The following is a 15,145-nucleotide window of genomic DNA, read 5'->3' as shown; positions in this document are numbered from 1 at the left end:
TCTTCAATTTGTCACTAATGTGTCCTTTTTTGAGTGAGAAGTAGAAAAGCTTATGTTATATTTCCATGTCAAGCATATTTTTTTCCAAAAGAGATTGTGTGCCACTGTAAAGGAAGTACTTTTTTTCCTGTAGAATATAATGTATTCGGATAATACTGTTGATATTGTTCAGAGCAATAAGCACAGTCTTGGGCTGGGGATCTAGTGGGCTCTAGAGCGCTTGCCTAGCATGTGTGAGGCCCAATCCCCAGGACACGGAAGCAAACAGCTGACCAGTGTAGGCCTAATTCTTAAGCTTCCTCTTAGGACTTAAGTGCTGTGTTGATTATTGAGTAGCCTTTAATCTGGGTGTAGTTTGAGGTCCTACACATGGATTTTTATATTGAAAAGAGTCCTCTGGCTTTTAAACCAGAGTATTATTTTTGTAAGTTAAAGATAAATTTTTTTTCTTTCACTTTCTTTTTGGTTTTTCAAGACAGAATGTCAATGTTTAACAGCCCTGGCTGTCCTGGAACTCACTTCTTAGACTAGGCTGTCCTCAAACTCACAGTCCTGCCTCCAAGTCCTGGGATTTAAGGTGTGTGCCACCACTGCATGCCTTCAGGTATCATTTGATAGCTAATGACTCAAGCACAAATAAATATGATAGTTTTTTTTTTAACCAGCTAAACTAATGAATTTATGTTTCACATAACAGAGACTTAAATAAGATTCTGAATATAAGCCTATAATCTCTTATGTAAAAACCTTTGGAGCCATATATGTATTGGGTCTTGTAACCACTCAGCCTTTAGGAAAGTGGTCAAGTATATTACCAGACACTAACACTCCAATGACATCTTAGAACACTGATGTTTCAGAAATAAGAGGTATAAGCATACCGAATGTGATAAGTAATAATTATAAATAGCTTTTCTTACGATCATGTCAGGTTAGCCAGTATATAAGTTAGGATTTTGGAGCTGTTGACACTTTGGGAATTTTGTGTAAGGCACTGTGGGACCGTTACAAATACTCTTCTAATAGTTGGTGTATACGGTGCATTTCCCCTATTTATCTATAGAAAATCAAGTGCTGGAATTTAGCCTAATGCTTCATTTATCTTTAAATTTTCAGTTAAAATTTTTCAGATAAGTTGGGGTCCATAAGCTCTAGATAAAAATTAAGTTGGTTTCTGTTGTTGTTTTCCCCAGTGTGGAATTTCTCAGGGCTAGGCCTTTACTGTTCTTGAGCTTTGCCAGCTTGGCCAAGAGCCTAGTGCTTCCCGCTCTGACGCCTGTGTCTGGCGTGTGGTGGGCACTCACTGCAAACCTAAAGGGAGCACTCAGAGTTACCTACTTAGGAGAAGTCTTAGCTGTCTGGGGTACTTAATTTCCTTGCTTTCCTATGAAAGCAACTGCTGAGACATATATTGTTTTCAAGTGTTAGTTAATTGTTGATGAAATTTGGATGAACAGCTGTGGTTAGTCCAGTACTTATTGAGTGTATCCTAATCACCATGTGTTCTTAGGTCCAAGTCCAGAAGCAGAAAGATTGTAGAGTCCACATCTAGGGGATCTGATGCCACCTTCTGGCTTCTGTGGGCACACACACACACGCGCGCACGCACAGACACACTACCATTACCACCACCACCACCAACCTCAAACATGGAACCTTAATTCTTATTTGCACACAAAGAAGCTAAAAATAAAATAAATAAAAAAGAGGTCATTTCAAGGCTTACCATTTAGTAACTACAATTCCAAACCAAGTCTTAACTGGTTCTAAGATGGATTTTCTCTCTCATGTTGCCACGAAACAGCAAATTTTGTATATTTATGATAGCAGCCTACACTAAGTGGCTTTAAGCATCTTTTTTTAAAAAAATTACATTCCAATACAGCTGTAGATAGTGAAATTTTATCTCAGTATATCTTAAAATAAATATTGCCTAAAAGTGCCAAGTGTACTGGTTTGGAACTGTGATTTAACAGCACTTGATTCAGGAGAGTGTGGTTTGGATAGCATGTTGGTGTGGCTGCAAAGGAGTGTGTCATTTTACTGGTGCTCTCCAAGAGTGAGTAAGCGCCTCAGCCTACCCCTGATGATAGAGCCGAGGGAATTGTTCTTTACTGACAGAAATGCAAGTGGCAAGATGGGTGGACGGAGTCCATCCACTCCACCGACCTTTAAACTTTTCTGTGTAGACTAGATTTAGAGGTTCATTTTATAAAGGTCTGTTTGCTCACTTACAGCCTAGCAAGTGTTCATTGGGTTTACTGAATGTCCGTCATGTGTATCTGAAGGCACTGGATGACCTTTTCCTTGCTTTTGTGGTTACTTATGGAGTATCCATGCGGAGAAGGAGAAGCATATGCTCACTTATACCATGAAGCCATCCATAATTATCACAACTACCTACAAAAATTAGATAATTTGGGTTTTTTTAATGTTATTACAATTAATTCAATGACATTAAACTTTGTCCCCATGTTGTAGAAATTTTAGAGGTAAGAGGGGGAAAAAAAAAAGACATTGAATAAGATTTTTATAATTGTAAAAACACTTTGTGCTTAAGTCCATTCATTGCTTTAACTCAGGACTTCTCGGACTCAGTCCAGATGGTTATTATCTAACAGTCACCTAAGGAGCTGCAGTGGGGTTTTTGGTTGCATGTTTGCCTCACATTCATGAAACACTGGGTTCAAGCCCCAGCACTGCAATTTTTTAAGATTGTAATTATCTGAGAGAAGAAAAAAAAAATTCACCATGAAAAAAAGAATTGGAGTCTCCCAACCGGAGTGTAACAGTAAATTCAGAAGGCAGTGTAATAATCAGTGTAGGAGTCATGTGAGTGAGTGAAAATTGGTCTTCAGTCTTACCAATCTTCCTTTTATTTAAATAGCTAAACTATCCTTTTAAAAGGTAGTTCCATTTCTCTTTGTTTTTCCCTATTCTAGCTATCTTCTTACTGTCAAGTTTGCTCTGTGAGTTGGTGGTACTGTTTCTGAATCAAGGTGCTTCGATGTCTTAAAGCGCCTACTGTGAATGAAATTGGCTAAGACCATGTGACCTCAGCCAATTCCCTTCTCTGCAGGTAAACAGCTTCCAGAAGGCCAGAGTGGGGCCACAGGCACACTCCTCTCACTCATTTTCTGCCTTTACCTTTTACAAGTTTTAACTCTTGAAAATAGCATGTTTTTTAGTCCATCTCTTTGATGTGGACTTTTGTTATTGCTTGTTTGTTTTGTTTTTAATTATAAAAAGTGCTTAACGTAGGAAGAAATCCTAAAGGCTCTAGCCTAACTAGCTTGCTTACACCTTTGGAAACTGACCCTGGGAAGTTAGTTGATGAACCTAGGTCTGCTGTGGGAGAAACACCAGACAGCCTGCCACGCCTCCACTCCACTTTATATCTGGAGGGATTTCTGATCTATTGCTTATTGGTTTAATGAACTGGATGTTAATGTTGATTAGCATTTATAATATACAGAAGATTGTTATATGTAAGCAACTTGTAATCTTTTGTTGTATAATCTTATTATCTAGCACCTACACTTCCCACTTTGTAGACAAAACTTGTAGACCTTCTAGTAAATAATATAGTATTAGCCTTATCTAAAATGGAGTTTTAAAAGGCCCCAAAATAAGATATGTATTTAACAAATTGGTTTTAACCTTTAATATGTGAGATTATAAGTAGAACCAAACATTATATCATTTGTTCCTAATTTTGAACTGAAGGATTTAAATCTGAATAAAACTATGGCCCAGGGGAAAATGTAATATTTAGTAAGACCACACATAACTGATTACTAGTGATACCAATATAACCAAAATAAAATCCAAATTTTCTGCTTACAGAAGATACGTGAAGGGGCTGGAGAGATTGGTGGTTAAGAGGATTGGTTGCTCTCCTAAAGGACCTGAGTTTGATTTACAGCACATCATGTGAGCACAACTGTCTGTAACCTCAATCCCAGCAGGCCGCACTATCGCTGGCCTCTGTGTGTACTGCACATACATACGTGGGCCACAGACATATATGCAGGCAAAACAATTATACATATAAAATAAAGATTAAAAATAAAGACTCTGTTGAAACAAATTCCATATTAAAGTAGATGGCATATGCTATTATCCCTTTCTTATTTTCCCCTTAACATTATATCTAAATTCAAAATACTGGTGATTAAACTGTCAGCTCTGTTTCCCTTATTGAAAATCCAAATTATTAAGCAAATACAAGTGATTCTATTCAAGATATAAAAAAAAGCAAACCCAAGAAAAGAATGATTCTTATCAATACACTGATATAACTTTCTCCTATTGAAGATTGTCATAAATATTCATTTGATTTGAAAGTATAGGAAGATAGATTTATAAGGGTGGTCAGAGTGGCTCAGTGGATAAAGATTCTTGCTACCTTCCAACCCTGATGGCTGACTTTGATCCCCAAGACGTACATGGTGGGCTTAACGCCACAAGTCATCCTCTGACGTTCACATGTGCATCATGGCACATATGGGCATGTGCCTGCCCACATAATACACACGATAGATAGATAAATAGATAGAAAGATAGATAGACAGACAGATAGATAGATAGATAGATAGGGTTTAAGGTTATTTAGAAAATATTAAGGGGGGGCTGGAGAGATGGCTCAGTGGTTAAGAGCACCACCTGCTCTTCCAAAGGTTCCGAGTTCAATTCCCAGCAACCATATGGTGGTTTACAACCATCTGTAATGTCATGTGATGCCCTCTTCTGGCCTGCGGGTGTGCATGCAGGCAGAACACTGTATACATAATAAATAAATAAATAAATCTTAAAAAAAAAAAAAAAAGAAAGAAAATATTAACGGAAAATCATCCCTCTCTGGTCTAGAATTTTAAACTGCTGACAGGGGAATTCCCACTGTTGATAGATGTTTACAGGGTTATTCATCAGTTGAAGTTTTGTAAGTTGAATCATTTTTATGATCAGCAAATTCCCTGCTTTGTTAGAAATTTATCATAGGATATTAAATCATCTTAGATTAACAATGAACTGGTTGCCAACAGTAATATTTCCTGAACAGCAATGCACTCGTGAAGAGATTTATTAACTTGATGCTGAAAATCACAAGAGATCTATACGCTACAATGTTTGATTATCATGTGCTCTCTAAGATAGTGCATATTTCTGCTGAAATGAGGCTATTGTAGAATTATTCAAAAGTGTATCTGTGGCTTCTTAAACACACCCTAAGTGTGAGTGCGTGTAAGTGAGAGAGCCTGTTCCAAAGACACCTTCCTTCAGTTGAACAGAGGCCACCCACTTCACAGATGACTAACTGATCAACACACCGCTTTGCTGATTATTCTAGCAACTCCTTGCTGTTGTCTCAGGGTGCAGCTTCACTTACAGAACAGTTTTTTTTCTTTCCATCTCACCAAAACGCATCACAGTTTTGGTGTTAACTTGAACTAAGAGCTCAGTGGTTCATTAAAGCTAGTTTTAGCACGCACTGACAGGAGATGCGTCCCCACCTCTCTGCACTCTGTACTCCTCAGCCTGTAACCTCAGCTTCTCTGTCAGGGAAAGCATGGAGTTAACCACTTAGCATGTAGTAATGAATATTCATCAGAACATTGATGTGGCATGGCAGTCTTCCTGCTCCCTTCCAGTCCTCCCGTGTTAAGTATTTAAGTAAGCTTATCATGTAACAAGAAGTCTCCGAGACAGTCTTTACAACTCTGGTGCTGCATTTGGGGCCATATTAGTGGTCCTATGACATCCATTGGTCATGGTTGTAAAAGTTCTTAGTAAGAAAGGCATATCAACTCAGAGGAACATTCTTTTACTTGAGACACACACACACACACACACACACACACACACACACACACACACTTTATATATATATAGATATATGTTTTTGTATATATACATATATAGTAAATCATCTACTATATATGTGTAAGTATTATATATAGACATATATATGTCTATATATGCATATATGTAGGTGATTACTTAAGATATTCTTTATAACAAAAATAGTCCATTTTTAGTTTTTTTAGAGCAGCTTAATACTTGCTTTTATATTCTTGGAAAATGACTTAGGTTAATGACCTTTCTGAAGCTTGATTTAAGTACTAATTATATTTAATCATTGTAGGAAAGAATATGTGTTCATTGATTCTGAAATAACATTCTAAGCGGTGAGTTGCTGCTAACCACCCAGCTGCAGTGTGGCCTGGCAGATGCTCAATAGCAGACAGACACAGAGCAACGCCAACGCACTTCACCTACATGTACTATTTCAGAAGGGAAGAGTCTCTGTAAACAACATCTTTCCTGTTAAGTATGCAGATTAGGAGGTCACTTAGCACTACAATATGCTGGCTCCATGTACTGCGGCAGGAGCTGGTGCTCGTCTGTGGGAATGACACTTAAGTGGTGTAGTGCAACAGAGCAGAGGGCGTTGTGGCCAGGAGACTAACTTGTAACTCACCATCCTGGAGAATGGCTTGTCCATGCTGATGCCTACATCCTTAAGTTTGCAGTGTACACACAGTGAAGCTGCCAGTTGATAGAACTGACTAGGAAAGCTGATAGCATTTGCAAATAGTAAGATATATTTTTTCTCAAACTAAGTATTAAAAAAAAAAACCCCACAGTACTGTATGAGAGCAACACTCATACTAAATTTTTCATGAAAATAGAATCTCCTGTTAGTCTAGAAGTCAACGTATAAGTAAATGTAATTAAATTATTTTATTCCAGTATCCTGCCAATTGTTTTATGGCAGAGTCTCATCCTAATGTCGGAATAGGGTAAGATAGAGTCACCGTCAAGCACACTGTTTTCACATTAATAACCCTTTGTGTATGAGAATTCATCTAAGAAGGAGTAGTGTCTTTCTGTTTCTCTATGTGACTATTTTGCCCCCCAAAAAGCTTTCATTTTTTTAAGTAGCACAAAAGCTGTAATTGGCATGCTTTGTAAGGAAGTGTCAGTGTGCAACAGAGTGGAGATCGCTAAGAATTCTTTTACGTGTTCTTTCCCCTCTGCACCACCGCCTCCTCAGCAGGGTCACTGAGATCACTAGCTTTTCTTGAAATGGCCATTTTCACTGGCAGGTGCATTATACCCTGTATTTTCAGATTGTTTTTCCATTCTGAATGTTTGGCAGGTTGATTGCTCTGGCTGCATTGACGGAGAAAGGGCTGACAAATGCGGTTGGGCTGGCTGAAAAGACAGTGATTACTGTTTTCCTTTGTGGCTGATTGAGGCCCTTGAAAGGAAAAATTTTAACCTTCACCATTTGGTTCAAAAGTATGAGCATATATTGAAATCACTCGTGCCATTTATCCCAGTTCTGTAAACTTGTCAGACGTAAAAATCGCTCAATTTCAAGTAATGTACGATTGGCATACGTCATTGTCATTCTGATTAAGTTGGAGGTTGTATCATTGTATGCGTTATACAGTGTCATTTAAAGCTTTCTGTGCACAGGTACAGCTATATTTTTATTGCTTATACTATAGAGTTGGACAGATTTTCTTAGCTCTCTAAACCTAACACTGTGTGTGGTTTGGCAGCTGGTGTGGCCTACAAGCTGCATTTTGTTTGCAGGGTAAAGGCTTGTCTGCAGCCTCCTGGAGTGTGGGTAATTGCACAGGCTCACCATTGGGGAGAGACACAGCATTGGAAGCAGTCAAGCGGAAGAATGTTATGCCATCCCCTTGCCACCTTGCCGCAGAAAGACACAATCCCAGCAGTGCCATCTGGTTGCTGCTATCTAGTCAGCTGGCCTGGCTGCTGGGACCATGACTTGGCAGCTGGTTCCCATCCTTGACCGTTCTTTTGTGTAGGTTGTGTGTGTGTGTGTGTGTGTGTGTGTTAGGTCATTTTGTGCATGGGTCAAGGAAATGACTGTAACAGACAAGGAAAGTCCCCTTCTGAATAGGCTTTCATTACTGGGGATGCACTCTGTTGCAGATGCCTGCTGCCATTCCCTAATCGACAACTGAAATGTGTGTGAGCAATAAAAATCTTTGGTTTTCTTCATGAAATCTACCTTGGGTTGTAGCTTAAGGAGATGGTGGAGTTATATGTCCTGTAACATTTTAAAATAAATTATTTTGTTATATACTGGTTTGGGGATTCATGAGATTTGATAATTTAAAAAGCTGTATAAACATTGCATATTTCCATTTATTTTTATTAAAATTAAAGAAAACTGTTTTATGTGCTTATTGCTACATCATACAGTGATAGATAATGAGACTTGCATTTAAAAATGACAGAATAGAAAATGTGATCTCCAAGCTATTATCTTTAAAATCTGCCTCTCAAATAACAACCTGAGAGTTAATGTAAGCATTGTTATGTCCTAGAAAGACCCATCAGACACTGATGGTTTCAGATCACAAGTAAGCAGCCATCTCTGTGGGCTGCTTCAGACGTTTGATTTTCTTCAGTCTGCAGCATTAATGTGTCAGCATGCGCTACACAACTGTGTAGGAATCACATGGTGTTCTGCCTAGGATAGTAATGCTTGTTAGCTTTTAAAGACGTGCGCAAGGAATTCATCCTACTTGTAGCTTCCTGATGCTTTACATAGTTACAGAATTTAGGGTAACTCTTGATGAGGTACCACAGATCTCTCCACAAATCTAGAGTTTCCATTTCATCCTCTAAGTTGGTGCCGTGAAATTCCTGTTGTTTGTACCTGGTCTTCACCCGGAGGGTCTGCTTCACCTGAAGGGAGTTGTGATGCTTCTGAGATGCTACATCAGAACTGGTTGCCAGCTGTCTGTATTAAGCTAGTGTTTGTTTATTGTTTCCCTCCTTGATCAGATGAGGAGGAGGAAGATGACGTAGCGACTCCTAAACCTCCTGTTGAACCTGAAGAGGAGAAAACTGTAAAACAAGATGAAGAAAGTGATAGCAAAGGTATCTTAGCATATTTAAGAAATTTTCTTGTGATTGATTTTTTGTTTTCGGTTTTTCTGATTCCTCTTAAAACTTGTTTTATTATTTGTGAGTTAAAGTAGAATAAAATGCTCTAAATCAAAGAGGTGAGCTTCATTTTAAAAGAATGTGTGGCAGTTCTTGAACCAAACTGTAACAGTGAGCTGACAGGATTTAATTGGCCTAAATCATACTTTTAAAATAAAACCTAACCCTCCCCTTTTCCCCCCAGCTCCTCCACATGAACTAACTGAAGAAGAAAAGCAACAAATTTTACACTCAGAGGAATTTTTAAGTTTCTTTGATCATTCTACAAGAATTGTAGAAAGAGCCCTTTCTGAGCAAATTAACATCTTCTTTGACTACAGTGGAAGAGATTTGGAAGACAAAGAAGGGTAATGTTTGATTCCTAAGATCATAGTTTTTGTAGCCTTAAATTATGTGAATATTAAGAGTAACATAAGTTGTAACGCTGTCTTTTGTGGGGGGTGATCTTTTTCTATAGGGAAATTCAAGCAGGTGCTAAGCTATCATTAAATCGACAATTTTTTGATGAGCGCTGGTCAAAGCATCGGGTTGTTAGTTGCTTGGATTGGTCATCTCAGGTAAAGTAGAGCAAAACTGGTTGTCATTAACTCACTTGTTAGTTCTAATTAGCATACAGTTTTATTTTGGTTGGAGCACTGTTTGTAATTAAGTCTGTGTATCATTTAAAATAGGTAATAACAGGTGATGGCTCTAACGTTGGCATTATCATGTTGACTTGTGTGCCTTGGAAGGAAGAATTGGAACTGTTTTTAGATTTGAAATTCAAGACTTTATGCCCAAGCATAAGTTTTCTAATTTAATCACCCACTGAACACCTGATATAAAATTTAAACATTTTAATGAACTATTTTAACATTTAAGCATTTTAAGTGTTAAACTGTGCTAATTTAAAATTGGATTGACTTCTTAGTGTGTATTAACTATGAAGGTAATTTTCAGAAAAATCTGATAGACAGCTAAGAACATAAAATTCCTAACCCTTTTTTTTTTTTTTTTTTTTTTTTTTCTCTTTGGTTCTTGTGAGCAGTATCCAGAGTTACTTGTAGCTTCCTATAATAACAATGAAGAGGCTCCTCATGAGCCTGATGGTGTGGCCCTCGTGTGGAACGTGAAGTACAAAAAGACTACGCCCGAGTATGTGTTCCACTGCCAGGTAAGATGCTCACTCAGCTGTCTTCCCACGGCTACGGCTTCAGTCATGACTTTAGACACGGGCTTCTTTCTTTCCCTGTCAACACAATCCCATTGGCTTGTCATTTACTAAGCCACGCTGTGTTTGCAAACAGTTGCCGAGCAGAAAGCTGACCACTCTCACGTCAATATAATCTGCCTTTTATAGCTTTCCTAGCATCGCTAGTGTTCAGCCACACTACAGTCCTTTGCAGTTGTGACTTTCTGTGCTTGTGATTGACCATATGGAAGGGATCTTTTGGAAAATGTCTTTCCCATGGGGAGTTTCTCAGGGAATTATTGCAGGATATACTACTAGCCATCAGCCTGCTGACTCACCTAAACAAGGCCTGAGAAATTGCAACTAGATTAAGTAAAACCATGTGGCTGAAGTAGGAAGCAGATGTAGATTTTTAAAAATGGATTTAGCAAAAGGTTAGAATTTGTGACTCTTTGTGATTGTATAACTTAAAATCTTAATAATGCCATAATCCAAATTAAGCACTTTGAATGAAAACTAGTATATTCTTAACTGTCATATTACAGTAAGAAGTCAGTCACAGGCCAGCTTTCCTTTAAAAACTAATTGATTGAAGCAGGTTTTATTTTGTTTGATAATTATGTAAACATATAAACATCACATTTGACTATTGAACAAAAACAATTCTAATTTTGTTCTTAGAAAATTAAAATGGAATGGACTGTTTTTTAAAAATTCTAATACTGTAAGTAGTAAAGAGGGACTATTTCAGTTAGTAGGGTTTTTTCCTATTTCATCAGACTCCACTTAAATCTTAAATACAAAAATTCTACTTTTTTGCAGTCAGCTGTAATGTCTGCTACATTTGCAAAATTTCATCCAAATCTTGTTGTTGGTGGTACATATTCAGGCCAAATTGTGCTTTGGGATAACCGTAGCAATAAAAGAACTCCTGTGCAGAGAACTCCACTGTCAGCTGCTGCACACACAGTGAGTAACTAGTTACTTCATTAGACTTGGGCATGCCTTCCCCACCGGCTGTGGGAGGACCTGGTAGAGTGGGGTCCGAACATGCTTCCTTGTATGTGGGAGCTGTGTATATCAGAAGATCATCTCTCTTCTAAGACAACCTTTTATTAATCAATGTAAGAGCAATTCAAACTAACTGATGGAGTCCTGGCTCAACAATGCTTAAGGTCCTGGGTTCAACTCCCAGGAGGTAGAAGACAAAAGCTGTCAGGTTATAAAACTGGTTTGATATGAAATGAAATACTCAAAATTAGACTAATTTTATCTGGGATTTGTTTTTGTTTGTTTTAAAACCCTCTGAAAACTCCTTTTCATGTCTTTATAGCACCCTGTCTACTGTGTAAATGTTGTTGGAACACAGAATGCTCATAATCTGATTAGCATCTCTACTGATGGAAAAATTTGTTCCTGGAGTTTGGACATGCTTTCCCATCCACAGGTAGGGGAAACTTACAAACATGCAAATTTGAAATTAATGATAGTCTTTAATTACATATATACTGCAGTGTGCATTTCATCATAAACTATTTTTATACTCTTACACATAAACATAGGTGTACGTTGATAATTCCAACATATATCAACCCTTTTTTCATTTAACTGAGGTAGGTTTATAATAATAGTGTATTAAAACAATAGCTTGTAAACCAGTTAAAATTAGAAGTTTTTAATGAAGATTTGAAATTAAAGCTTTCCAGAACAATTTTCTCCTTTTTTCTCTATGTAGGATAGCATGGAGTTGGTTCATAAGCAGTCAAAGGCCGTAGCTGTGACATCTATGTCCTTCCCTGTTGGAGATGTCAACAACTTTGTTGTGGGCAGTGAAGAAGGTTCTGTGTACACGGCATGTCGCCATGGCAGGTAAACCTAACGGGAATTAGCCATTATTTAAAAGTTTTCCCTTGAGTCATTTCATTGAAATAACTTGTTCTTTATTTAAGTAGATCCTCTCTTAGGCTTGTGACATTAAATTCAAGCACCTAAAGCTTAATTTCTTTTTTAACAATAGTAGCTTGGATTCACGTGTTTTGGATTGTGTGGGCTATGGTGTATTGTAGGGATTTGTATGTGCATGTGTTCACAGAAGTTACTGGTAGGAGGCATGTTCAGCAATTAGAATGCAGTGTGCATGGACCACATATTGGCCCTCAGGCTTGTCAATGGGACTGTCACCTGTTTTCTGTTTGGGTTTATTTGAACTTGGAGTTGTAGTCCTGGCCCGCTGATAATGGTATAGCAATGCCATTACATATGTTAGCCTGAGTCATATTTACCCTGCCCTTCAGTCTGTTGTGAAATTGTCTAGCTGGACACCTGGACTTCATTCCCAATACAGATCACCTTCACTCCGAAGCTTTTGATCTAAATCATTCCTTTGTCCTAATTCTACCAGCATGGATGGATACTGGTCTTTTGTGTTCTCTTGTCAACAGCATGGTGTTTATGTCCCCACTCCATTAGTAGTGTTATCAAATCTGAACACAGTGGCATTTGGCATAAGCTATGCAGATGAACTGTGAACACAGAATTGTGTTTGAAATTAAATCAAGGTCTGGTATATAAACCCACAATAAGATACATATTGGCTGGGTGTGATGGTGCAGGCGTTTAATCTCAACACTCTGGAGGCAGAGGAAGATGGCTGTTTGTGTATAAAGCTAGCCTGGCCTACATACTAAGTGCTAGACCAGCTCAGGCTACTTAAGACCCTGTCTTAAAAGTGAATAAATAAAAATATTAAGAAAATTAAATATGGTATAATTGCAAGAGAGTTTCCTAACATTTTTCACTTTTGTGAAATAGCAAAGCTGGAATCAGTGAAATGTTTGAGGGGCATCAGGGACCCATCACTGGAATTCACTGTCACGCGGCCGTTGGAGCAGTCGACTTCTCACATCTGTTTGTCACTTCGTCATTTGACTGGACAGTAAAACTTTGGACAACTAAGGTATCTGAAATGCAGCATTCTGCTCATCTGGTCAGTTTTCTGACACAAGGTGGTGCTCTAACACTGCAGGGAAAGACTCAGCTCTGAGCCGTCTCAGAATTGTTTCCCGATAAGTAAAACCAGGTTAAAAAAAAAAAAAAGTTACACAGTGTGAAAGTATGCTGATGGTATGATGCTGACAAATAGGGTGACCCCACAAAAAAATTGAAGATTAGTCTTCCTACCACTTTAGGCTTTTCAAGCAAAGATTTGTTTACTCTGAGGTCATTGGGAGGAAGCCCCTGGGTAGCCTATACGCCCTCATTCAGCCCCACACAAAGACATTCATTTGCTCTGTGGAGAGCTAAGAGGCTTCGGTCAGGACTGCAGTGGCTCCCAGACCTGATGGGAAATAGAGAAAAAACAGACCATTTGCAGTGAGTCCTGTACCATAGGCCACACAATAAACTTGAATCAGTAAGGTTGTTGTGAAGGCACCTGTTTGTTTTCTTATTGAAATCTAACCAGTTTTGTTTATTGAGGCTTAGTTACCCAGTTACTTGAAACACCCACTTAGTGAAGGAAGTCTTTCCTAGTCCTCCAGTAATTCCAGTGAGTGTAGCCTAGCCTAGCAAAGCTTAGGGAGCGTGGCCTCATAGGGAGCATGGCCTCATTGGGAGACTTTGTCATTTTGCTGGACCTTTTTTTTTTTTTTTTTTATAAATGTAACTCGCTTGCTTTCCAGTTTTCCTGCAGGATCATAGTGTTGCTAGGAGAGCCACGCACTCAGTATATCCTAGTCTATGCAAGCTGCGTTTGAGGCTTTGTTTTTCCTGTCCATCTACTCTCTCGTAATGTTGGCTGTTTGAATCCTTTACCAAGGAACAATGCTGAGAGGCATGCTGTGGTTCTTAAAGATCTTTGAGGAAATATAGTGTTTTTTAAAAGATACCTACTACTGTCGTGAGCTACTGTTCATGTGTTTACTAAGCCCCGGCCTCAGCATCCAGAGTGATCTGGTGGCTCACTCTTGTCCTGTCTCGGTGCCCCCTCTCAGTCTAACATAAAATGACGTAGAAAATGGCCTTGCAAAGCTTGCCTTTTAAAGTTGAGCATTTGGAGCTTTGACATCAACAGACACGAAACAAGCACTTACCTTAAGTCTAATGAAGGAAATGTCTAGAACAGTGCTTAAAATAATGTCCAGCATAGCCGTAAGCACAGCTGTGTATGATCTGCCACTCTGTATGTATGGGGAAATACATAATGTGCCAGTAAACAAAGCAAGATACAGAGTTCCAAAGATAAATGTTGGTTTGATGTAAACTAACAACAACAGATAAAACCTGCCCTTTCCATATAGGCTTCAAATATCCATGTATTGTAAGATTTCTGGGTGTGCTTTCTCATGGACTAGCCCTGTTGGAGTCAGGAGAGACATTATATCTTTGCTGAGTTCTGGGCCAGCCCTTTTCCTTTTTTGGTATTGAAAGAATCTTCATTTGGTGACTGAGTGTTTGATTTTTAAATGTCAGATTTTCAATTTGGCAGCTTCCTTTATGCTTCAAATTTGAATATACTTGAACAGGGTTTGCACACGTGGAGCTCACCGTGCCTGTTGGGGAGTGAGCTCCCTGTGAGAGCAGACTGACAGGCTTTTGGATTTGTGCTTCCACTCATGTGCTCCATTAATAGCTCATGGTTTTGTTTCTGTGTTTCAACATAGAAGTAGCTTTTGTTTATGTGTGTTTGTGTGAGGTGTGTGTTGTGTATGTGTATGAATGCACATGTCTTGCTTCCCCGCCTCTCCTTTTTATGTGCTCTCCTGCCCTCGGAGCTGGAAGAGAGGGTCCCTAGACCCTGAGGTATCTCTCTGTCCCTTAAGACCTGGCTCTCCCCTGGTATCCAGACAGGATTCCTCCTTTTTCTCTTTTTGTGTAAGTCCTGTAAAAGTGGACAGCAGAAACCTCAGTCTGGCACTACCTCAAATGTACTTTAAAGCGGTCTTCAGTGTGGCAGTCTCTATCTTAGCTTGCTTGGGAAGT

At 38.7% G+C, this 15,145-nt stretch overlaps 1 protein-coding gene across 3 annotated transcripts in view; it reads left to right on the top strand.

Moving 5' to 3' along the window:
• Dync1i2 (dynein cytoplasmic 1 intermediate chain 2) overlaps window positions 1–15,145 on the top strand; it is a 50,101-nt gene that overhangs the window by 25,169 nt on the left and 9,787 nt on the right. For all 3 annotated transcript variants that reach the window (XM_051167173.1, XM_051167172.1, XM_051167171.1), the window contains 8 exons: window positions 8,833–8,928; window positions 9,179–9,341; window positions 9,452–9,551; window positions 10,022–10,147; window positions 10,988–11,134; window positions 11,499–11,612; window positions 11,901–12,034; window positions 12,977–13,121. In XM_051167173.1, coding sequence (XP_051023130.1) covers window positions 8,833–8,928; window positions 9,179–9,341; window positions 9,452–9,551; window positions 10,022–10,147; window positions 10,988–11,134; window positions 11,499–11,612; window positions 11,901–12,034; window positions 12,977–13,121 — 1,025 coding nt within the window. The remainder of the gene's footprint in view (window positions 1–8,832; window positions 8,929–9,178; window positions 9,342–9,451; window positions 9,552–10,021; window positions 10,148–10,987; window positions 11,135–11,498; window positions 11,613–11,900; window positions 12,035–12,976; window positions 13,122–15,145) is intronic.

This window comes from Acomys russatus, chromosome 24 (genome assembly GCF_903995435.1).
Source record: "Acomys russatus chromosome 24, mAcoRus1.1, whole genome shotgun sequence".
Taxonomy (NCBI): domain Eukaryota; kingdom Metazoa; phylum Chordata; class Mammalia; order Rodentia; family Muridae; genus Acomys; species Acomys russatus.
The sequence above is the reverse complement of the archived record's forward strand: the minus strand, read 5'-3'. Positions and strand labels throughout refer to the sequence as shown.